This window comes from Triturus cristatus, chromosome 12 (assembly GCF_964204655.1).
Source record: "Triturus cristatus chromosome 12, aTriCri1.1, whole genome shotgun sequence".
Taxonomy (NCBI): domain Eukaryota; kingdom Metazoa; phylum Chordata; class Amphibia; order Caudata; family Salamandridae; genus Triturus; species Triturus cristatus.
Genome location: NC_140595.1, coordinates 61,752,371 through 61,778,081, shown reverse-complemented (window position 1 = coordinate 61,778,081; position 25,711 = coordinate 61,752,371). Strand labels below are relative to the sequence as shown.

Here is a 25,711-nt window from a genome sequence, read left to right as displayed (position 1 = left end):
CTACTTCTTTGTACAGGAACTCTTCCAATCTCTCACTCTTACGTATACTCACTTATATACACCAATACTCACATATACTAGTTTAAAACATATGTAGTTACTCATAAAGACACTTTTGAGACAGTCATTCACTCACTAACACACCCATACACACACTCATCCACCTATACAGTCCTGCACACATGCTGTCTTCAACACATACAAACAGTGAGTCACTCATTCATGCATCTATGCACTAAGTAATACCCCCACCGAACCATACAGACACTCAGACACTCATACTGATACTCAAAAAACCAACTAATAACCCATATAGACACTCATGTAGCTACTCACCAACCCATGCAGCCACTTATACACAAAGTGAGAGACTGATACAGATATTTACATATTTAAACATTACTCACTAACGTGCACGCGCGCAGCCACCAATCACTGCTGCGCGCGCACCACTCGCGTGCTTACCACACAGTGAGTCCCGTCCTCACGATCGAGATTACTTTCGCTTTGATCGCGATTACTTTCGCTTTCACGGCCGCGCGGCCAATGCTTGTTTCACAATTAGCTTACCAATACTAGAGTACTCGCTATTTAATCACATCAAGATAGACATTCTAGTCTTTTATACTTGTTTTAGACACTCGCGATCACATGACATGCCTTCTCCTGTTTTGAATGGCATATTTACCTACGTTATGCGGTGCCGTCATCGTCAGGAGACTTAACACCCCGTCTTCCCTCTTGTCGGACTTATTTAAACCCGCTTAGTTGTGCATCATATTGCTTCTGCCGTATCAGCATCAGGATGTATTTATCTACCCCCTGAGCGTCTTTACATATATCGAAAACTTTTCAGAAAGGTCAGAAACTCATTTTAAGCTCCGCTAATTGTCCGTGCTGTTTACTCGCACCCAAGTACCCGGTGCTCTCTGGGGCTTCTCATATATAGCCGGTAGCCACCTAGATCACCATGTAGCGTCCCCTTTTTATCCTGTCTCCTTAGTAGTTACATCTATTTTATTAAGGGGTTCATAGGAGTCTTTTTCAGAATCAAAGTTTGCTTAATATGGAGCATTCATTTCTCTCTCTGCCTCAGAACTCACTGCCTCATCTCTCTCTTCCCCACCTCTCATACACTATCTAGACTCTCAATTTACATCACCTATTGGCCTTCTATGTCTCTCTTTTTATTGATGTCCTCTTTCCCTCGCCTTTCCCATTATTTTATTTCTTTCTCTACAATGCTCGCCCTCTTCCACTCCACCACTCCCTTTGCTTTCATCTCTCTTTCTATCTCCTTCACTGTTTCCGTTCACTCTCTCTGCTTCCAATGTCTCGCTCGTTTAATATATCTGTCTTACCTCTGTCTCTCTCTCTCTCCCTATTTCACCATTCTCTACTTCTCTCTCGCACTTCCTCTGTATTAGCCTCATCTCTCTACCTCATCTGCACCTCTTTTTCTCTACTTCTCATATCTTTCTATTTTTCTTCCCACAGGCTCTACCTGCCTCGCTACTTTGTTTACCTGACCTGTCATTCTGTGCTTCACCTTTCTATTTGTGCTATCTCATTATAACTCACCTCTCTTCCTATCTTATTTCTCCCTAGACCTTGCCCCTCGGGTTGGCACCTTTCTTACCTGCCTACATTTAAAACTGCATGCCGGGCCTCTAAAAACAAGCATTGGCATAGCCAATAGGTCTCGCCTTTGGGATCTTATACGTTTTTAGCCATGCAGCAGTTGATGTTATTGCACCAAGGATATTGTGCTGCATAACTAAATACTTATAAGGTTCCAAAAGCGAGACCTATTGGCTATGCCAATGCTTGTTCAGTATTGTATGTATGATAGTACGGATGAGCTAGTTGATAGGTATGATTTCAGCTCTGATGGATGAGTGTGGGGTTCTCTTTGTATTTCTTATTCTTGCATTTGTATTTTTTATTTGTTTTTTATGATATTTTACTATCTCTTCCATTTAGTCACGTTTGACCAACTGAGGTATTAAGTCATTTATGAAGCTAGGCTCATAAAATGTGTTGAAGTATCGATATTATGGGATTGTTATGTTCGAGGCATGTGGGGTGCTGAATTCATATCTGTGCATAGATCGCCGCCTAGTGTTGGGTCCGGATGTTTGCACGTTGTTGTCCTGGAAGAGTCTTCGAGGTATCCTGGGATAGGTGACTCCTCCCCTGGAGTACAGTGCGCATGGGCATCCTCTCCATCCTCAGATTGTTTTTTTCCGCCATTGGGTTCGGATGTGCTATCTTAACTCAAGTTAGGAAAAACTTTATCGAGGCCAAAAGGCCTTTAGTTCGCGTCGGTACTGTTTTCTCGATCGGTTTCGATACTACCTTTGTTAGTTTACTAACTTTCAGAACCGACTTTTCGCATCTTACCTGCCCATCGACGACATCGACGATGGAATCGAGGACACCATTCAAGAGGTGTCCGGTATGCAATGCGAAATATCCCCACATCGACGTCCATCCGGTGTGCAACAAATGCCTTTCGCCGGATCACGACGAATCTACATGCATGGCCTGTGCCCGGTTCCGTTCCAAGAAGACTCTACGGAATCGACGAGCGGCAAGACTCGAAGCGCAGCACGCGGCACCGGCCCCGGCAGACATCTTCAACGCCGAGACCGAAGATGTCGAAGAATTGGAGATCCTACCCTCCAGTCCCGTTTCCGAACATGACTCCGGATCGGACGATGTCGACGAATCACTCTTTCGCAGAGATGAAGACGACACCGAGGTAGGAGACTACGATGAGGCCTTAGGGGCCGAAGAGAGTAGCTCCAATGACGAGCAAGGCCTACCCGTTCAGACTGAAGAGAGCCCAGTGCCACAGTCTATGGCTCCGGTCGAGGGATCGCCTTCGGGCCTTACCTGAGACCTATCCCGCAGTTCTTCGGCCCCGCCCTCGGGCCCGGCCTCGGACATTCAGCGGCAGCCATTACTACCTAAACCGGCTGGTTTCCCTTCTTCCAAACCGAAACCGAAAGCTGCACTGGTTCAATTGAAACCGAAACCAAAAGTGACGCTGGTCGGATCGAGGCCTTCCACACCTTCGACGCCAGCGAAACGCGCCGGCACCGAGCGCACCAAGCGAGACTTCGGTGCCGAACTTGAAGCGGCCGATGTCGGAGTCGGCATACGGAAAAAGGCCGTCGGTGCCACCAAACCTGCTCGGCTCCCGGCGTCGACGCCATCGACTCCGACACCAAAGGTCACACTGCCTGCTGCGTCTCACATCGCTTCCACGGCAACACCAAAGCCTCATGCATCGAAGACGTCGACGGCCATTCCCGCCCCTCGACTCGATGACCCACCGGCGCCGAAAAAGTCCACGGCCGCCTCTACAGACCCGGTCGGCGCTAAAGCCTCAAAGGCGCTCCAAGTGCGACCTGTTGCGGCACAAAGCAGCAAAACCAAAACGGTCCTCCAGGACACGTCGGGCTCCGGCCCAATAAAAGCTCCAGCAGCCTCTTCGGCGCCAGCCAACATTACTTTTGGCCTGCCTCCATCCACGATCCCGAAAATGTTCCAACTCAGGACACGGGTCACCCACACCACGATTACACCTGCTGAGACGTCTCCATCACATCTCATCGACGCCAACACCGGCAGGATGGTTATCCACGAACGGAGGATAACTTCGGAGCCACCTTTGGACCCTTTCCGGATCCCACTAAAAAGAAAGCTGCCTGTGGACTCAGAACCTGTCCTCTGCGAATCTTTCCACTCGCCCTACCAGGATCCACAATCATTCTCTCCCACACACTCCGACACGGATGCGTTGGAGGACTACATGGGTGACCAAGTCCCCTACCACGGAGACATAGACCCTGATGACCAACAGGACCCTGATCAAACTTGGGGCGACCCTGTAGACCCAGGTGCACCTCTAGATGCACAGGACCTACAACTATATGGGGCGAAAACATCTCCCACAGAGGACACTGCAGCGTTCAACGCTCTTATTGAACGTGCTGCGAATAATCATGGAGTGCAGCTTCACTCTGACACCGTCGAGGACGACTTTCTTATGGACACCTTCGCATCCTCAGAAAGGCATGTAAAAACTCTGCCCATGTTGAAAGGGGTCCTCAAACCTGCCAAGGACATCTTCAAAGAACCCACCAGGGCGCGGGTGATAAACCCCAGGATCGATAAGAAATACAGATCGGCGCCTGGGGACCCTACTTACATCAGAGGCCAATTACCACTAGACTCCATTGTCGTAGCGAATGCTCGCAAGAGGGCACACTCGCAAACGACAGGTGACGCTCCTCCCCCGGACAAAGAGTCCAAGGTGTTAGAGACCTCTGGCAAGCGAGTTGCCGCCCAGGCTGCCAACATATGGCGCATAGCCAACACTCAAGCGCTCCTCGCTCGCTACGATAGAGCGCACTATGACACATTGGAGCAACTACTCCAACATCTCCCTGACCAGTTCAAAGAAGGTGCAGAAATTCTTATCAGAGAGGGACAGCTACTCACAAATGCTTCCATCAAGTGTGCACTAGATGCCGCAGACACGGCTGCCAGGGCCATAAACACAAGCGTCATGCTGCGACGACATGCCTGGTTGCGAATCTCCGGATTCAAACCTGAGGTGCAAAATAATATACTCAACCAGCCTGTCAACCCCGACTATTTATTCAGACCGGAGGTTGACACCACCCTTGAGAAAATAAAAAAGGACACGGACACCGCAAAGTCCATGGGGGCTCTCCAGACTCAGTCCTTTCGGAGCAGCTCCTTTCGTCGCCCCGGAAATAGAGGAGCAGGTAGAGGACAGGGGTCACAGCAGACATACAACAAGGGCAATACGCAAACCACCTACGATAAAAACACCCGGGGTGGATATCGTGGCTCCAGTACAAAGGGACGAGGACGCGGCTACGGCAACACCAGGTCCTCCCCCAAGAACAAGCAGTGACGCCCTCTCCCTTCCTCCCGACCACATAACACCTGTCGGGGGAAGGCTACAAAGGTTCCTGTCCACGTGGAACTCCATCACCACGGACAGGTGGGTCAAAGATATTGTCAAATACGGTTACTGTCTAGAGCTAACCTCCACTCCACCCACAATTCCTCCAAGAAACCGTCCTATGTCTTCAGAGCACTTAACGCTCTTACAGCAGGAGGTGCAAAGTATCCTTCTAAAAGGCGCTATAGAGGTCGTACCCGTCCACGAGCAGGGTACGGGAGTGTACTCCCTCTACTTTTTAATACCGAAAAAGGACGGGTCACTCAGACCTATACTAGACCTAAGACCCCTGAACCGGTACATTCTTTCCGAGCACTTTCACATGCTCACTCTCCAGCAAGTCCTCCCGCTTCTCAAGCAGGGAGACTTCCTAGCCACGCTGGACCTCAAGGATGCGTATTTCCACATACCCATTCACCCCTCACACAAAAAATACCTCAGGTTCACTGTTCAGGGGCAGCACTACCAATTCAAAGTCCTTCCCTTCGGCGTGACAACAGCACCCAGGGTTTTCACGAAGTGCCTAGCTACTGTGGCGGCACATCTACGGAGGCAGCACGTACACGTCTACCCCTACCTGGACGACTGGCTCGTTCAAGCACAATCAGCCCAGCAATGTGCCAACCACATGTCCCGCACCATTCACCTCCTTCACAGTCTGGGATTCTCACTAAATTACCCGAAATCCCATCTCCAGCCCGCACACGTACAACAGTACCTAGGTGCGACTATAGACACTCTGGCGGCCACAGCTCAGCCAAATTTAGTGAGGATCAACAGCATGCAAATGCTGATCTCCAGGTTCAAACCCCAACACTCACTTCCAGCGCGAGTGTTCATGCAGTTGATAGGCATGATGGCCTCCTGCATTTTCATAGTCCCACACGCGAGATTACATATGCGCCCGCTTCAGGAGTGCTTAGCACGTCAGTGGAATCAGGCTCAATGACAGTTGAAAGACCTAGTGTTGGTGAGCGGTCGGGCATACAACTCTCTGCATTGGTGGAATCCACAAAACCTTTGCAAGGGCCGACCGTTCCAAGAGCCTGTTCCACAAATAGTACTGACAGCGGACGCGTCTCTCCAGGGATGGGGAGCTCATGTACTCCACTACACAGTGCAGGGACTATGGACGACACAACAGAAGAAGATGCACATCAACCTTCTGGAACTGATGGCAATCTTCCTGGCCATGAAGGCATTCAAAGTACATCTGTGCAACAAAGTCGTGTTGATCCGGACGGACAACATGACTGCCATGTACTACATACAGAAGCAGGGAGGAACACACTCTCCACAGTTGTCTCATCTGGCTCAGAGCATGTGGAAGTGGGCCATTCAGAGGAACATGTTCCTCATGGCAGAGCACCTCCCGGGCAAGGACAACCAGATGGCGGATCTGCTCAGCAGACACAGCCACCAGATGCACGAGTGGGAGCTACACCCTTCAGTACTCCAACCGTACTTCCAGCAGTGGGGTCATCCAGAGATAGACCTCTTCGCCACAAGCGAAAACGCAAAATGCCAAAGCTTTGCCGCCAGGTTCCCACATCCGCAGTCGCAGGGCAATGCGATATGGATGAACTGGTCCGGCAGATTTGCGTACGCTTTCCCCCCAGCGCCGTTGATACCGCTGGTGGCTCGCAAACTCAGACAACACTCCCTGACACTCGTCCTAGTTGCTCCTACGTGGGCACGCCAGCCATGGTACACCACCTTCCTCGAACTTTCCGTGGTGCCGCATCAAAGGCTGCGGATCAAACCCGCGCATTTGACGCAGAACCATGGAGAGATTCAGCACCCAGATCCGCAACAGCTGAACCTGGCAATCTGGCTCCTGAAGTCCTAGAGTTTGGCTACCTCAACCTGCCACCTGACTGTATGGACATCATCAAGGAGGCCAGGAGACCCACTACAAGAGCTTGCTATGCAGCCAAATGGAAAAGGTTCGTCATTTATTGCAGTAATAATGACATTAACCCGCTGGACGCATCCATCCAAAACATCATTTGTTACCTCTTACACCTATACCGATGCAATCTGGCGTACACCTCTATACGTGTCCATTTGACCGCAATATCAGCCTATCTGCAAACCAGGCAGCACCTCTCACTATTCAGAGTGCCTGCCATCAAAGCATTCTTGGAAGGACTCAAACGAGTCATTCCACCAAGCCACCCACCGGCTCCAATGTGGAACCTCAACCTGGTCCTCACACGCCTGATGGGTCCACCCTTTGAACCTCTCCACTCATGCGAGATTCAATTCCTCACCTGGAAAGTAGCTTTCCTGGTAGCAATCACTTCTTTAAGAAGAGTTAGTGAACTCCAGGCACTAACAGTTCAAGAGCCATTTATACAGGTTCACGCCAACAGGGTCGTACTACGTACCAACCCCAAATTCATGCCCAAGGTAATCTCGCAGTTCCACATGAATCAAACTATTGAACTGCCCGTTTTCTTCCAAAACCCACAAACTGTCGCGGAAAGAGCACTCCATACACTAGACGTAAGGAGGGCCCTCATGTACTACATCGACAGGACTAAACCCTTTAGGAAGACAAAACAACTGTTCGTTGCCTTTGCCCCACACCACAAAGGTAACGCCATCTCCAAAGCAGGGATAGCCAGATGGATAGTTAAGTGTATTCAAATTTGTTATCAAAAGGCAAAACGCACATTAACTATTCCCCCACGAGCCCACTCAACACGTAAGTTAGGGGCCTCCATGGCTTTTCTAGGAAATATTCCCCTGCATGATATATGTAGAGCAGCCACCTGGTCCACCACACACACATTTACCAAACACTATTGTGTAGATGTGCAATCAAAACAGCAGGCAGCTGTAGGACAGGCTGTTCTCAAAACCCTTTTTCAGACCGCTGCAGCTGGCACTGGTAGCCGCCGCTAATAGAGGGCACTGCTATACATTCTATGCACAGATATGAATTCAGCAGCCCACATGCCTCGAACTGAATATGCTACTTACCAGTATGCATCTGTTCTTGGCATGTAGGGCTGCTGACATTCATATCGCCCTCCCTCCTCCCCGGCGCCTGTAGCAGCTGCAGCTCTCAGAATTACTGTAAGCATGGTCATCACTTTCTGTATCTACTCCATCACTGCCACAATGGCGAAAAACAATCTGAGGATGGAGAGGATGCCCATGCGCACTGTAGTCCAGGGGAGGAGTCACCTATCCCAGGATACCTCGAAGACTCTTCCAGGACAACAACGTGCAAACATCCGGACCCAACACTAGGCGGCGATCTATGCACAGATATGAATGTCAGCAGCCCTACATGCCAAGAACAGATGCATACTGGTAAGTAGCATATTAATTATGGTGTATGTCTGTTCTATGTTTCATGTCAATTTATAGTAATGAATTTTTGAAAAAGAAAAATGAAAAAATATTTGTACAAATAATAAATACAATGAACGTATTTCAGCTTCAGAAGATAATTTGGGGATATGTTTGATGTATGAGCCTTATTAGCCAGTTGTATAAATGATCTAGGTCGGTTTAGAGGTTTTCTCAGTTTTGTGTTGCCTCTCCCTCCTCTAGGACCTAAAATAATATAGGGGGTACCTTTCTATCTATTAGCACCTTCCCGCCCATACCACTACTGCCCAGAGTTCTCAAGAAGATCAGGAACAATTAGGCCCAAGTCATCCTTGTGGCTCCAGATTGGGCATCGAGAGTCTGGTATCTCGAACTGTTGAGAATGGTAATCGGTCCTTCGATCAGGCTGCCCCTTCTGGAGGATCTTGGTCGCAACAGCGGCGGACTGTTTTCAACCCGCCGTCTTGCGTGGAGATTGAGCGGCGACAGTTGACAGCTTTCTACCTTCCACCCGAAGTCTAGGATGTTATTTTGGCTGCCAGGCGTCCCTCCACCAAAACGATTTATGCATGCCGTTAGGCAAAATTTGTGGCATGGTGTACAGAAAGACAAACTGATCCCCTTTCTGCCCTCCTTTCTCAGGTTCTCCTATTCATCCTTTCCCTTGCCCAGCAAGGCTTTGGGTTTCTGAAGGGCTATCTCTCTGCCATTTCAGCTTTTCTGCAGTTTCCTCCGCCATTCCTTTTCAAATTCCCCATTGTAAACAGGTTTCTGAAATGTTTACGGCATTTGTTTCCACCTTCTGCCTTTCAGGGCCCTAGTTTTCCACACCAGTGGTCCGTGTACCTCGTGGCTCCACAATTCTGGCATGGATAGTCATGAAAAGTACCTGACGTCAGGGCACCTAGGTGGCGCCTATATAGGCACAGTGAATGTCACTTTGGGCGTGGACAAAGACACGCAAAGCCGAACTATGCCACCTACTGACGCACAGGGGTACTGCCTACGAAAAGTCCGGATCCAGTCTGACACTAGGGGATAATTCTAAGGTAAGGAATCTGCAGCTAGATAGAGTCTCTACCAGATAAGGCATTACCCAAGGTAAGTAACTTGTTCTTCTCTCCTTTTTCCACTCTTTTTTGACTCTTGATTTTCATCCCTGTTGTGATGAGATATCCTGCTATTGACAGTGAGCCCAAAGGCAGTCATGGACTAAGGAATTTGTCTACTGACTACCTGAAATTCACAAGTTCTACCAACTCAGTACGCAGTATGGGTCTCAGTACGCAGTATGGGTCTAAGTCATGATCTCTACTTTGGGCCTTGTAACTCAGTATTATTACTACCCCTTCCACAGTTCCATTGTGAAATTTACAGCATGACAGAAGACAATATTGCAAGATCTTGATTTATTTTGTGATCCCTTGCAAAGTGTGTTGATTTTTCTTTTGTTTCATTTCCAGGAAACAACTTACTCTGAACATGTAAGTTAGTTCACAGTTTATGGCTTCTTTAACAATAAACTCTAGACACTAACAAAGCACATATTTTTCCACACTCTTTCCTAAAGAATGTCATTACTTCACAAAGTGATCTGAGTGTTTTCTCCTCATTCAGTACAGTTTGTGTATCTTGTGGTCTTAGATGTTATTGGCTTCTCAAAGTCAAAGAACTATCCCTGTGTAGTTCTCTGGTCTCTTTCACCGAGGTATAAGTCAAAAATGGCTTATAGTCTAATTCATCTCAAGGGCATCTTGATGAAAGGTCAAGTTGAGGTTCCATCGAAAAACTATAAATAAAACAATTAGTATATCAATTATCACATATAAACTCTAGAATCACCTGTAATGGGGAGAAATAAACAAGTAAAAGTGTCTTAAATTGCAAATTATATTAGGCAGATTAAAAATAATTAACTTTTAAAAACAAAAGCACAAATGAGGGTTTAGGGTTTAAAAAAGGAAAAGGTCATGTTAGTCTCTGTTTTATATCTATTACTTACCAGAGGGACAAAGAAGGGAGTACTACGAAGAGCTGCAGGGAAGTGATAGTGGAATTCAAACAGGAGAATAGAAGGACATGCAGGAGGGTACAAGTAAGGGAATGAGACAGGTGAAAATGAGACTCTATAGTAAGAAACCATACAGAGTGGTGGTAGACTGGAATACTCCAGTAACAGAATGAAATAAAGCTGGAAAAAGACAGTGAGGGACCTGTCATTATTTTTCATGGAATTATGCATCAGACAGGTTGTATCTGATCTGACAATATGAAAAAATGTGTTTTACTAGTCATTAGTGGGTACCACAAAACTGATATTTATCAGCATACCATATAATTGATTATCACAAAAAACAATAGGTTCAAAGCAAAATTGCTAAGCACAAAAAGATGAATCGAGAGATGTTGTGTCATGAATTATTTGATCCTTTATTCAGTTTCCATTTAAAAGAGGGAAACTTCTGTACAGCCAACGTGTTTCGCCCGTATCCGGGCTTCTTCAGGGCTGCAATATACACAAATATGACTTGCATTAACCCTTTGGGTGCGGCTGAAATTCCCCCGCTGTGCGTGTGAATTCCACGCGTGCGCAAATCGGACCACCCCCGGCCGTCCGACGCACACACCCACCGTGACGTCGGACGGCCGGGGGCTGTCCTAGGCATGCAACGGGTTAATCCATTTATTCTGGCAAGTCATGACATCATTTAAAAAATGTTTTGTGTACAATCCATTAATTAACAATTAATTATAGTAGACAATAGTGAATAAAGATTAAAAAACCATGATTGTTTACAATGGCTGTTCCTTTCTGTACATATATTATTAGATATGAGATCTGATACTAATCAGCTAATTTGTTTAGCAGTAATTAAAGCTAAACATCCATCATTTTGTACATGTGCAACTTTATCAAAAACCAAATACACACAGTGAAACTTGATTAAAAAGATTAGACATAGAATTGTGAACAGTGACCCGAGCAATAAACAGTATTGCTCAAATCTCACAGATACAGTCGTGCCGAGTCAAAAGAGAATACCAAAGCCTTTTCTGGTTCTAGTCAAATACGTTCTCGCACTTTAACAGCCATTCCATGTTTCAGGAGTTCAGGTAAGCGAGTTTAACTTACCATCCAAGTAGAAATGTGGATAACTTCCTTGGCTACTCCCAGTACAGATTGTATTAAATAAATCAATAGCTGCAAAAACGACAGAAATGTCATATCGGCCATCACATAAACTCCTTGATGTCCCGTATAGGAATAGATAACTGGAGAGGAAAGGTGGCATTACACTTGCGTAGAAGACAGATTTCAATAACACCATTTTGTCTTAGCCAATGTCACAGGTAAAATGCTAAGCAAAGGCCAAGCCCACATTAGATCACCAAATAGACACCAATGCTGTGTGCTATGAAGGCAGGCCCTCTGCATGCCATCAGAATTTATTTTATCTGATAAGCTATAAGGATTGTCATCAACTTAGTTATTACAAGAGACACGTTTCTTACTTCATCATTTTACTCAGCACCATAGCAGGGTGTGACTAATAATTTACATACCTGTGCGAACTGCATTTACTCCGCACATCTAATATTTAAGTTCAAGATAGTCTGTATCCTCAGCGCGAGCTATAAGCAGGGCAACAGAAAAGAAGAGAAGAAACAACAAGAAGGTGGAAGGGGGCATGAGACTCTTGTAACAAGTAAATTCCAAAATTTCCATTTCATCTATGCAAGTATCACGAAAAAAGGGGACTAAACATAGACCACGCTCATATTAAATAATTCAATAGATATCAATACTAGATGCTTATAAAAGTGTGTTAGTACTGGCCTTCAGAAGAATTTGTCATCTGAAGAGCGATTAAAAAATGTTATCAAATAGCTTTATTTTATTAAGAAAGACAAATTTTTTATTTCATCGTTTAAGCCAACACTGTTGGTGATTTAGGCACATTCTTTACATACGTGTGCGACCTGTAATTGCTGCGCACAGCTAATATTTGAATTTGGAGTTGTCTGTATCACCAGTGCGAGCTATAAATTAAGCAACAAAATAAAAAAATGAAAAAAGGGAGTAGGGTGCGTGAACACTGCGAGGAAAGCTCAGAGCTATTTTCTGGCTGGGAATGGAATCTTCTGTAGACCATGTTTTGAAGCATTGCCAAATAAGGCACTTCAATGCCATTGAAAACTGCTTTAGATAACATGTAGAATACCCAACTCCTTTAATGACCTGAAGCCTGACCAATCAGGTGTGCTTTACTGCACTCACAGAGGTAATGATGTCAGGGGTTTGGACCTTATCATTACGACAATCGCAGAAGCAACAGAGTGTACAAGCCTCCCACGTCGCGGAGCCAATCAAAATGAGTCAGTCTTCTGCAGCCTTAGTTTTCCAGGCAATTGGAGGCAAGGTTTGACATCATAGAGATGTGTGCTGGACATTGTGCAAAAAGGACATGCACTAGAGTTTGAGGAAACAACCAAGTAATCTGATACCTTTAAACAAAGAGAACTTAAAGTTACTTCAAGAGAGTACCTAAAGAAAGAGTGCCAAAGGCCCATAGAAATCAAGGATTTTACTCAGGATTTTTTCTCAGCTGGAAAAAAATTAAGGAAAGGAGTGTGGTTCTAGACTTACTCAGCCTTAACAAGTATTAAAAAACATTTTTGCATGGTGACCTTGCAGGACGTTTTCCAATTCACACGTATAGGCAATTATTTAAGTTGATAGATCTGGAAGACACACACATAAATATTCTATTCCTTCCAAACCATCAGAATTTTCTACACTTCATGGTAAATGGACACCATTTTCAGTTCAAAGCTGTTTGGCCTGAAGTGATACCCCTGCATTTTTACCAACTGTATGGCACTATTTGCCATTCAGCTTCAAAGAGAAGTCCTGTCTATACACCCCTATCTAGATGATTGCCCTATCAGAGCACCTTCACTCAGTATGGCCAGGCATGCAGTTCAAAAAATTCTGCATCTGTTTGCCGAACTAGGTTTGATCATGAATCATAAGTCAATCTTGTCAACAACTATGTAGATTGTATTTCTCGAAGCTAGGATCCTCGCAGATGAAGGAAACGTTTACCCAAACAAGGTCAGAAATTAAGGAACCTGGCTTCATTCATCCAAATACAGCATCCTGTAATGACAAGAAAAGTGAAAGGCGTTGCTAGGAAACATGACCTCTTGCATTTACCTTTTACCTCAATCCTGCCAACAGAAGTGGCAAATCCAGAAAGAATTGAACAAATAGTGGATTTAAGTTGAAGGAGACTGAGAGAACTTACTTCTGCTCACCTCTCAAATGAAGTAGTCTCTGCAGTGGTGTGGAATGCCAAATAATATGTTTGCAGGATGGATGATACTGGATTTGCAACCACAAGTATATCTCACAACAGATGTCAGGTTGGGGAGCTTACCCAAACAATCTTCATGCTAGTGGACTGTGGTCTTAACAACAATATGTTTTCCATACAAACATTCTGGAACTAACAACAGAGAGATTGGCACTAAAAGCATGTATACACTTGGTGAGAATCAAACAGGTAATAGCCTATATAGATAATACAATCACTATGTTTATATTAAGAAAATCAAGGAAGGACAAGATCTGTACTGCTATTGAAAGAGGTTCAGTGTCTCTGGTTCTAAGGTGTAAAGTACAGAGTAGACGTCTCTGTCCAGCACTTTCCTGGGGCACTCAATTTATATGCAGATGCCTAAAGATGGCAAGTGACAACCAGCAACCAATGGCAATTAGACAACCGGCAACCAAGTTCAGTGTTTCACAAATGGGAAATACTACAATGAGATCTATTTTCTACTAGTCTTATCAACAAACAGTTTGCCTTGCCCAAGATAGATGGGTAGGTGTTCCCCGTGGATTGGAAGGACAACATTCGATGTGCATTTCTGCCATTACTGATAATACCAAAAGTCATCTGCAAGTTAAAAATGGAGCACTGCAAGTGGATCCTGATATCTCCAGCATGGCCCATACAGCACTGGTCTCTTGAGTTAATGGCAATGTCAGTACAAACATCAATCCAATTCAAAGAGGACCTGCAACTTCCTTCACGGAACATGGTCAAATACTTCATTACAATCCCTATTTTTTACATCTCACAGCCTAGCATCACAGGACGTAGAGTATGAATCCTTTGGCATTCCAGATAATTGCAGACATATACAAGGGACCAGAGCTCAATCAACTAGGAGGATGGTCAAGTTAAAATGACTTAGGCTCTTAGTATGGGCGCTACTCATCAGTTAAACCCAACGACCATGTCTATGCATATGTTCCATCCCTATCTGCTGCATCTAGGCAAGGCAAACATAAAATACTCTTAAAAAAGTGCTCCCCTGCTTGCAATTTAGAGATATGTTTGCAAACCGAGTCAAATTTCTCTATTCATAACAAGAATCATTATACAATTTATGAAAGTAATTTGTTGTAATTTTTCACAGCTGTTATGAGGACCCCATTTGAACCTATTTATTCAAATCATCCATAAAACCTGTCATGGAATACAATGTTAATGGCAAGTATAATTTCAAAAAGGGTCAGCGAGTTACCAGCTTTCTTCATGACAGAGCAATTTTAATTTTTTTAATTGGAAATGTTATCTTGAAAACTAATTTCAGATTTATTCCAAAGGGTATTTCCTCTTTTTATCTTTGTTCTATTTTTACATTTTTGTGCAAGAAAATAATGTGATTAGTGCATCAGCACACATACATTGAACTACATAGTGTCAATCAGCTGCAATGTATTAAAAACAACTACGTGCAGTTCCTGTGGAAATGTGTATCAATTGTTATCTGCAACTGTGTTATCATTCTTATATCTGAAAAGCAATCCCATCTACAGTTTGTGGAAAAGTGTGATAATGGAACAGGAGCAAAACGTGCAACAAATCAGCCATATCAGCTTGACACCTGGGGAAAGTGTGGTGCACTGTCAGCCATATTTTATGTAGGAGACTGATTGCGATGTGATTTTTATGTAACCTATTATATTGGATCAAAAGGAATCTAGCATTTCTTGAAACCAAACTGGGATCTCACACCACTTCGAAAGTTCCTTATTTGTCATTTCCTCACCCACCTCTGCAGCCAACTTCCTACCTGTTGGTACCAGCAAGACCACCGCCATACAGATTCAGGAATTATCCAATTGTTTCACTGCTCCTTCGTGGCTTCTCATTTTCAGTAATGTCTGCAAGACTATGTGTGTTTGCAGTATTGTCCCATCCAGTCCCCAATACTTTTTGAAGAGCTCAAGTAGTGAGTGAAACACCTGAAATAGTCCAGCTGGTATGCCTCTTTCCAACCAAAGAGCCTGAAATGCATGTAGCTGATCTCCAGTTATCAAGTTTCCAAATGTGTCGACCGTGCTCCTATGCTTATCTCTGCCCACTCCATCAGGTTATCAAAATTGGGCATGACCCATAACAGCAGTTCCTCTGCATACGTAATTTTACTTTTGTTCGTTGGAACACTCTCTCACAGTGGCATCTTGCTGTGTTTATGAGCTTCGGGAAAATGGTGTTTCTATTTTGTCTATGTGGCTAATTTGTTAATACCAATGTTTCTCCAATAATTCCTGTCAGGTATTTTAGTTCAGAGCTACCAGGCAGACATGTATTACAATTCCTACTCTGGAATACCCTGCCCCACTGCAACATGGACAGCTTCAGTTTGAGCCTCTGACAGTTGATAGCATCATTGCCTGGTATCATATCTGCGTCTGTGCGGTAGACTTGAAGTCCAAGATATCTGCAATTGTCCAATTCCCATTTCAAGGGCAGGTCTTGTAGATCTGCTGCTCTCACTGCTTCCTCGTGGTGAGTGGACACAGACATGACTTTCAGGTTCAGCCTAAGCCTAGACTTAGCTCCGTAAGTTGTAAGCATCCTTAGTGCCCCCACCGGATTACTACTTGCATCCCTCAAGAACAATTAGATACCATCAGCATAGAGGGAGACTGCATGTTCTATGTTTCTCAGACCCCATGCTATATTTTGAATCATTGCTGGAAGTAGTGCTGTTGACGTGGCAAATAGAAAAGGGCACAATAGACGACCCTGGTTTGTGCCCCATGAGTCAGAAATAGTTCTGCTAGTTTTCATCCTAGCAGTATGGTTTGAGTGCAACAAGCAAATCCAATGTAGAAGAGCTTCACCAAACCCTGTCTCTTCTAACACAATGAGTTGTAAATCTCTATATAGGGGGTTGAACCCCTTCTCCATATCTATTGATGTCACTGTCGCAAAGCAATTATTAGGTAAGCACCCGTTCAAGAATTTCTAGGAGATGATCCTGAACAACATTAGTGCAGGATTTATCTTTTGTAGGTACTCTGCGGTTGTGACATTCTCTCCTCATTTATGAGTTCCTACCAATGAGGAAAGGTCTGTGTAGTCCATAAGGTGTAATTTGTTCCTTTCCAAGGTTGCTATCTCCTTTCTCCTTGGGTCCCCTCCTCTGTTCCCAGTTGGGGAGAGTTTTTGCTCTTTCTTCAGTGGGCTGTGGGTCAAGATGAGGAAGAGGTGCTTTGTGTTTTATATGGTATCACCTCTTCCAGCATTCTAAACTGCACACAGTTATCCATCAGGTCATCCGATTCCCCATATCTTATTCCTCAATGAACAGATCTGCTTACCAATATGTTTTCTAAATCCATTTTCGACAGATGAAAAACTTTGTTTTCAAAAGGTGTTTAAAGTTCTTTCTACCAAAGACTAAGAACTTAAGACAGTTGTACCAGCTTTTGATGGTTATAGTCAAAGGAACAAAGGTACAGCAATTTTGATGCCAGTTACCCTTTGGACCAGAGGCATATGGCTATGGAAGCTGCTTTGTAGGCTCATCTATAAAATCTATTTGCAAGGCTGCAATGTGAAGCATGGCTGTCTATAATAGAGAAGAAACAACAGCAGGACAGGCGGGCTGCACAACCTGTTCAATAAGGTGATCCCCTTTTCCCTGCCTCCCACTTTGCAATTTATACTGCTGTTGTAGTCTATATTCAAGCAGGGGAATCTTTGAAAGATCCAATACTAGAGAAGAAAAAGTTACTCCAGCAATGGAATATTTCGATTAACGTGTGACCCATGCTTATCCCTTTACTAGGTGCTTCACCTCAATGATGTAGTTATAGGCTTTGAAACTCTGGCAAGTGGGTCCTCTGTGAGGGGAGTAGAGCTCACTGCCTGTCCACCTGACTGGTCAGACTATGGGTCATAAAAAGAGGTGGCTAGACTTCATGTGCTCTATGGATGTTTTCAATGTTATTGAAATATTGAAGTGCTTTATTAAGCACTGCTTCATAACATTGTCTACCACGATTTCCAAGCCTGACGAAAAGCATTATTCAATTCAAGCATGTGAATCTATGAAAAATGCCATCACTGGAAAACTGTAGTTATAGGTAAGTTTTTTCCCTTTTTTTTGAAACTTTTTTTTATTGGCATTTGTTAGAACAGTTGTTACATATCAATGTTGGATCGCATTAACATTAAGAATGTGTTTCCAGGCAGGTGATATCCATCTTGACAGTTATAATTACTTCTACTTCAGTTATATGCAGTATGTAGTGTAACAGGTGTTTGCCATATCAAGAACAAACCGGAGGGGGGGGGGGGGGGGGGAAATCAAACTAGGGGTTGTCATGGACTATCAAAGGAAGCAGCCGGACCATATCACATGTGGTTCGTCAGGTAACCGGTGAAGCATCCCAGTGGGAACCCCTTGCTAAGAGTACGATTATGCAGTCGGGCATGCGGCATAGGTAAGCGAACCGGGGCGGCGGGGATAGGAACCCAACCTTTCCCGGGTAGGTGTGACGCGTCAGGGGGGAGCGCCATCCGTGTGGGTTTGTATCGCGTGTGACTGCGTAGCATTAGGGGCGGTCGCATGCGGGTACGTTTTTTCCCTTCACTGCATATCTACCTCCTACACTTATCATGCAAAGTAGGGCTAAGTTGATGTTGTGGATACAGTATTATTGTCAAGTGATACATCACATGCCCTATAGTAGGGTATACCTCCAAACTACTGTTCCACCTCTGAAGCCATTCAAAATATGCGACAGCAGAGCATTGCAAAGACAGTTTGACCTCTACTGATGAGAAATCCTAGTTTAGATATTCCTAGGACAGTGTTCCCCATCCACTTATTGTCTTTTCCTAACTCAGAGTCTTCCTACTATCACTTCTGATTCTGTCTCTCTAATGTTGTAATAAGCACCCTTAGCTCATCTTTTCTAATGCTTCTGCCCACTGCGGTTCCTAATTATCCCTCATCTCTGATGCTGCATCACAATCTGGCTCAATTAACCTCTTTTATCCTTGCTTTCTTTCTCCTTATCCTTCCTCTGAATGATTGCACAGCTCAACAGAAAAAATATTGACCGTCTTTCTTTTGCTTTGCAGCGATAAGCGGAAATTTCACAAGTAAGTATATCTCATCAATGTTGAAATGTTTGATACAATATTCTATGGTACAAACATAGATCTCCTCACTCACGTACTGTAGTTAGCCATTCGTATGCTAAAGTTATTTCCGTGATTATGGCAGCTGAGGGCAACTTCAAAGCGACATGCTACATATAGCGCACTAAGTAAATAGTATCAGCTCACCTCAACTCAATTAAAAGCACAAGGTGATCTTAGAAGAGTCAGTGGAGTTGATTTTAGATAAAGATCAGTAGGGATCACCTGCAAAGGCTTTAACCTCCAAATCGGAGGACAACAAAGGGTTGAAATCTGCGAACTGTCATGCCACGTTTGAGCGTTAAAGATTCCAAAGTTCTGAATAATGCCATCGAAAGGAAGTGTCACTTTAAACACGTGTTACTTGTTAGTGAATTTTACTTGATATACCCTGATAGTAATGACACTTACGACAAGTCATTACTGCCATATTTGATAAATTGAATAAAACCAGTAAAAACAACCCATGGGAAAGAGCATACCACACACCAAATGTTCACCTACACGTAAACAAGGGTTTCCCCTCCTTTTCAAGGCACGATTGCAAAGTTTATCGCAAGTTATACTCTCTGTTTTAGTCAAGATATCTTAATGTAACTGATATTCTTTTGAGAATACCGAAGCAACTATCTGGTGATTGCAAAACAAATTAGCCAAGAAAGTTGTTGGAGTCCTGCAGTGCAGAGATACTTACTAAAGAACTCCTGCCTCATCCCCCATAAAGGAGGGAAATAGACATTAACTGTCTATAGATAAACTGCCCTAAACAGACTATTCAGAGAGCTGGAACACCACTAGCACATACCTCGACCTGCTTAGAATGATGAACTTTAGATGTGGAGGAAACGGAGATGTGATGTGAGTGACATGATAAAAACTCAAAGTGAGTAGAAAAGTCATTGCAAACATCCGAATTATTTATTCAGACAATTAGGCACTTTACACTGTTGCCACTCTCCATTTTTTCTAGCACACAGTTCAGCCAAAGTTATCTAAGAATCTTGACCTCTGACTAAACTAGTGCAACCAGCGCTACCAGAATGGGGACGTGTCGGCCCTTCTCCAAATGGCTTGAGCCATATTGCTCTCAAACATTCTGGAATAGCTGATGGGAAAGACGTTTGAGTTGGACCCATAATCTGTAAATAAATACGTAATGAAAATCGTCATGGCATGGTGACAGCCCCAAAGTATGTTGACAATTCTGTAAAGGCAGAAAATGGGAAACTAGGAGGTCTTTAAGGTAATGAGTTGGAATCTTATTGTCATAGAGAGGCAAACAAAACGAATGTAGTGGATTATCTAAATGCTACTTTAAAAGTGTGTTGTAGAATTTAAATATCCAAAAAGATACAATTGTGACACAGAATGTAAAGGGTGCTGGTCCGCAGTAGTGAGAAAAACTGAAATAAAAAAGATAAAGATTGGGCTTCCATGAATGTGAGTCAGCTATTTTGTGCAATGCAAGAATGATGAAGTTAACTAGCCTTATACACTGCTTCAAAACTAGAGCTTGACTAGAGAGGTATCCCTGTAGGTTAAGACAAATGTTTTATATAACAAAGAATCTTTGTGCATTATATATATATATATATGCTATAGTGCTCACTATTTTTCTCTTGTGTTTTCTTTTTCTCTTTATTTAGGTGGCCCAATAATACAGGTATGTTTTCTCAGATCTGTAGCATAAACCATGGTTAAGTATTCAGCAAATTACATAAAACTAGTCGAGCTGTAGGCCTTAATGCTGGCTCTTTCCCAGAAATGGGAACGCGATTCCACTGTAAGGAAGAGTGCAAAGAACCACAGATATGGATGGGAAAGAAAGGGAATACCATGTGGAAGATATGGTTCCACAGTGCAAGACTATTTTCCATACATGTATTCTTTGACAAACATAATTAATGATAATTAGATGACTTTTGTTGCTGATCCACAACCCTAGGTTTGCTGATTAGTAACTTTGTGAAAAGCCTCAGTGGGTATTAGATTGTGTCTAATTTAGTTGGATATTGATAAACTCAAGCTTGTGTCCTCTTTTTCACCACCCCAGTATGCATGCGCAAATCAGTACACAGCTTTATAATAAAAATATTAGAAAGAAGGAAAGAGACAGGGAAGGCAGGAATTGTGAAACTCTAAATGTGACATACAACTTAAAGCAACGTTGAAACTGGTTAAGTCAAGCAATATTGAGTTGATGTTAAAACAGGATGAAGCAGCTGAGGAAGATTGTTAAAAGAGCTCTTTCGCTTGCTGACATTATCAAACGTGCAATCGGGCCTCCTAGTAAATTACATATGTTTGTTGAAAGTGTGCACATAGTAGTAGCCGTGCAGATTTCCAGTACAGATGTTAGGTGTGGGTATATTGAGGGTAATATATTTTTTAATGGGATTCTAACAAAGGGCAATTCAATGGACACCAAACCTAGACATAGACCAAATTCATCCTGCAGTGTAATCCAAATGGCATCAAGGCTTGGGAGGTAGACACAACAAACACCAATTAGAAAAGCAAGTACACGCCAACATTTCCTCACAATAATGTACATAGATTAAAAGTGTGCACAATACAGCATAGCCAGCCTAATAATTGCCTACTTAGTTCATACCATAATAACCATGTTAAAATAGGCAGTGTGAGTATGTAGTTGTTGTTTTGACAAAGTGATTGATAATGGATCTCAACTACAAAAAAAGAAGATCCAGGAAGCCACCATTTAATTCTGTGGAAACGTTCAAAGTATTGAAACATAGATAATGTATTAACGACGTGAGAATGGAATTTTCAGTGTACATCAATGCTTTTTAGTGGATGGCTAGCAATACTGTGTTTACAGAAGTGGGAGTTAGTATTACTCTAATGAAGAATTACATTGAGCAGTATTGTAGGAAATCTGCCTTTTTTGCTTGGTCAACCCTGATTTTTCACCTTTTGCTGGACCCTATATCTTTACTGATTTTAGAACTCTGTGCACTTTACCCATGCTAACCAGTAGGAAAGTGCCAGTGCTCATTTAACTTGCCTGTAAGTCCCTAGTACATGGTGAAGAAAGTGCACCCGGGGGCCTGAAAGTTAAATGCCACTTGTGGACTTCAGCACCCATCGAGCGATTCACTGTGGTGGCAGTGTGAACATGGGGACAGGCTTACCCTGTGTAGTCTGCCTGTAGCAGTGAAAAACCTACAATGCGACCTGTTAAAATAACATCTTTGACAGGTAAAAGCCTCCATTTTAAATATTAGTAAGTCACTCCTTTGTAAGCCTTGTAGCCTACAAGGTAGGGTGCATGGTATTTAAAGGTGAGACATGCAGAAAATTAATATTACTATGTCCTCACAGTAAGCAGGCCCAAAAACTATTTTCATTATGGCAGGCCTAGCTGTCTATTGTAGAAAAACAGAGTCCAGATTAAAATATTAATACTACTAACTCAAGAAAGGGACCAGTTAGAAAAATAATTTAACAGTTATTTGTTTATAGTCATTAAAAGTCCAATTCAATGGAAGTCAGATTTGTAATGGAATTTAAGGAAGGTGACTTTTAAAGTGTTACCCTTTCCCCGCCTGAAAGTCCTGTAGGCTAATCTCAACACCTTGGGCTGTAGTACTCTTTACAAGCCTGTGCAATCATCATCATTAATGTTATTAGATGGATGCAAGTAGCCAACTGACATGTTGATTTGCCACAGGCTAGGGCTTTAATTGGCTGAAGGCAGAGCTGGAAAGCTTTCAGATATTGTTGTGAGATTTTACTAAAAGGATGCTCTATTAATAGTGCTATTGATTTTGTATCCCAATGCTGAAAATCTATGAGCAAAGTGTTAGAATATATTCTGGAGATACATCTATTACATATTTAGAATAGATTATTTGTGAGGATCCCTATAAAGCGTATGAAATCGAGAGTACAATTCTAGCCTCTTGTGGGCCTTCTTTCACCAGTATTGGATATTTCATAGCTTCACATGCTTAAATCATTCCCTGTCGTGGTAGTGGGGGGGTCACATGGTACCTTAGAAAGCAGTAGTCAAAGACCTACATAGAAGTCAGTAATAAAAGACATTCACTTTAATAGCTTACTTAGCTCATTAAAAAAGAACCAAAGTTGAGCCAGTCTGGCGACCTCACCCTTTAGAGTCCTCACCACAGAGGCTTCAGTCCCTCATTTTTTCTACTGCACGTTGTGTGATTGGAGTCTCCCTGAGCTCTGCTCAGTTTTCTTCAGTTAATCTACAGTGAAGAAGAATTCTCTTTAGGTCAGATATATATTTACATTTGTTTAGACTTAGCCTACCTAACTATGTCAGAACAACCTAAAAAATGACTGTTCAGGCCATATGGGTCCTGTGACAAAAAAAGATTTCACTTAGAAGATCCCCATAAGGAGTGCATATACTGTCTCGATCCTGTAAATAAAGTGAAGGACTCCCAAGACTTTCGGCACTTTCTCTCAAAAAACTCTGAAAGACAAAGAAGGAAGATTATTGATCTAGCTGCAAAAAATCAAGTCTAATGAAAATCCTCTCTCTGAGGAGGCTAGTGGCGGCTCCTCGCAGACAGAAAAGTCCAGTAAGAGGGATAGGTCTTAGGAAAGGAAGCTTCCAGAATCACAAAAAAAGTCTGTAACTTCTTTACCCACCGTGGGTCATTGGGACATTCAGGGAGATCTGAGGAGCGTCCACAAACTTCCAAAAAGGAGAAATTCTCCTCAGAAAAGGTTCCATCTGCGCCACAACCGCATCTCGGAAGGAAGTTTCTCATAAAAAGTCATCAAAATCCCAGCCGTTGATAAAATTTTAAAAAGCAGTTTTTGCACCTAAATTTGAGTTTGTTGATAACACCTTCGATGACGGCATAGTTGACAACCACTATCATGATGTTGAAATTCACGTCCGCAGTATCACTAATTATACTGATAACGACACCATCGATGACTGCATAGTTGACAACCACCACCACTACCATGATGTCGACATTCACGTCTGCGGTATCACCGATGATACTTACATCATCGCCATTGGCGTAGACAACAATAACAATATCAAGGTTAGATTTGACAACGTTGTCGTCAACTAAGAAGGTACACAAAATAACCAAGACACTGGCACCAGCTACGACCTCTGAGAGACCGTTGACGACACCGCCAACGATGATGGAAGCCCGGTCAACGAAGGCACCGCCAATTAAGGCAACACTGACAGAAACCCCATTGACTAAGACACGGATGTTGGCGGGAACGCCGACGAAAACCCCATCAGCGGCAATGCTGATGAGAGCCTTCTCAGCAAATAGACCTCCATTACAGATCTTGCTGACATTAGCAACAGTAGCACCATCGGCGTAGGGGCCGCTAATCCCTCTGAGGCCTGTCTCAACAATTCTTCCTATTCATTCCTCGCCTAGTAAAGTTTTGCCTTACCCTGCAGCACATTTACTAGATGAGGACGATTCAGAGGATGACGGCCCCTTTGTGGTAGTCCGTAGTCCCTCTAAACTCCATTTAAAGTGCCAGGAAGAGGATGAAGACCAATACTGTGGGGACCAATTTCTTTTGCAGGTGACCCACCGGAGCAATACGTGGATGAGTATGCTTGTTATGTTCAGCAGCAGGAGCAGACAGTACAGTAGAAATGCCATTGGAGTTTGTCAACAATCTCCAGCATATGCTCCAGGACTATTGCAAATTTTTCCCAGATCCAGCAACATATGCTCCTCTGCAACAACCATTGACACCTATCCAGTCTCCACACCGGTCACTCGACCGCGTACTTTAACAATAACAGTGACCCCTCCACCTACACTAGAATGGACACTGGCAGACCTGCCAGTGAATGATTCACCTTCCTTGGGTGAGGATAGAGAAGGAGGAATCAGGGATTCAGCTTCAATACCCAACAAGTGGGATGACTTGTTTATCCCAACACCATCCCCTCCTGTCCAACTACCAGTGGACTCATCAAGCAGATGACATTGCTGGTTTCCACAACCTCATGGAGAGCACATCAAATAGATTCCAGCTTCCCTTTACCGCCAAGCAGTTCGATTGCTTCCTCTATGATTTTAAGGAGCCCGTGAAAAAATCTATAAGGGCCATCCCTATTATAGACTTCATTTGGGAGGAAGGCATCAAGACAATGAGAAAACAACCAATCAAGCATAATTTATATAGCGCGGCTAATGTTCTCTGGGGGTAGGCAGGCACTGAGGTCTTGAAGGTCTCTATTCGAAGAGCCAGGTCTTGAGTCCCTTTGTGAAGTCCGTGATTGAAGGTGATGTTCACAGGTGGAGGGGGAGGTTGTACAAGACTCGGCAGGAAGGTAGGAGAAGCAATGACCCCCACTGTGGCTTCAACAGATGTGGGGAACGTGTGTGAGGGAGGTGGAGCGCAATTGACTGGCTGGGTAGAAGTTCAGGCGGTAGTTGATGTAAGCTGGACCCTGGTTGTGGAAGGCTTTGTAGGCATGAGTCAGCATTTTGAACTAGCATCTCTTTCGGATGGGGAGCCAGTGGAGGTTTCTGAGGTGGAGGGTGATGTGTGTGCGTTTGGGGAGGTTGAGGATGAGTCTGGCTGCTATATTCTGTATGGTCTGGAGTCTTTTGAAGAGTTTGGTGGTGGTACTGGCTTAGAGTGCGTTTCTGTAGTCCAGCCGGCTGGTGACGAGGGCTTGCATAAAAGTACAAAGCACCCGATGATTCACTGGCATGTTTAGTTGGTCATCCCAAGCCGGATTACGTCATTACGCAAGCGGCCCAGCAATGCTCAAAGTATCTGTCAATCCCTATCACAACACCACCAGATAGGGATGGCATCGGCAAGATGGCATTGGCAAATGCTTTTC

The 25,711-nt window shown here is 43.8% G+C and overlaps 1 protein-coding gene across 1 annotated transcript in view; it reads left to right on the top strand.

Moving 5' to 3' along the window:
• IZUMO4 (IZUMO family member 4) overlaps positions 1-23,948 on the top strand; it is a 182,705-nt gene extending 158,757 nt beyond the window's left edge. The window contains exons 7-10 of the mRNA XM_085636999.1: positions 9,814-9,834; positions 18,808-18,828; positions 20,514-20,530; positions 23,680-23,948. Coding sequence (XP_085493125.1) covers positions 9,814-9,834; positions 18,808-18,828; positions 20,514-20,530; positions 23,680-23,948 — 328 coding nt within the window. The remainder of the gene's footprint in view (positions 1-9,813; positions 9,835-18,807; positions 18,829-20,513; positions 20,531-23,679) is intronic.
• Positions 23,949-25,711: the final 1,763 nt, after the last annotated feature.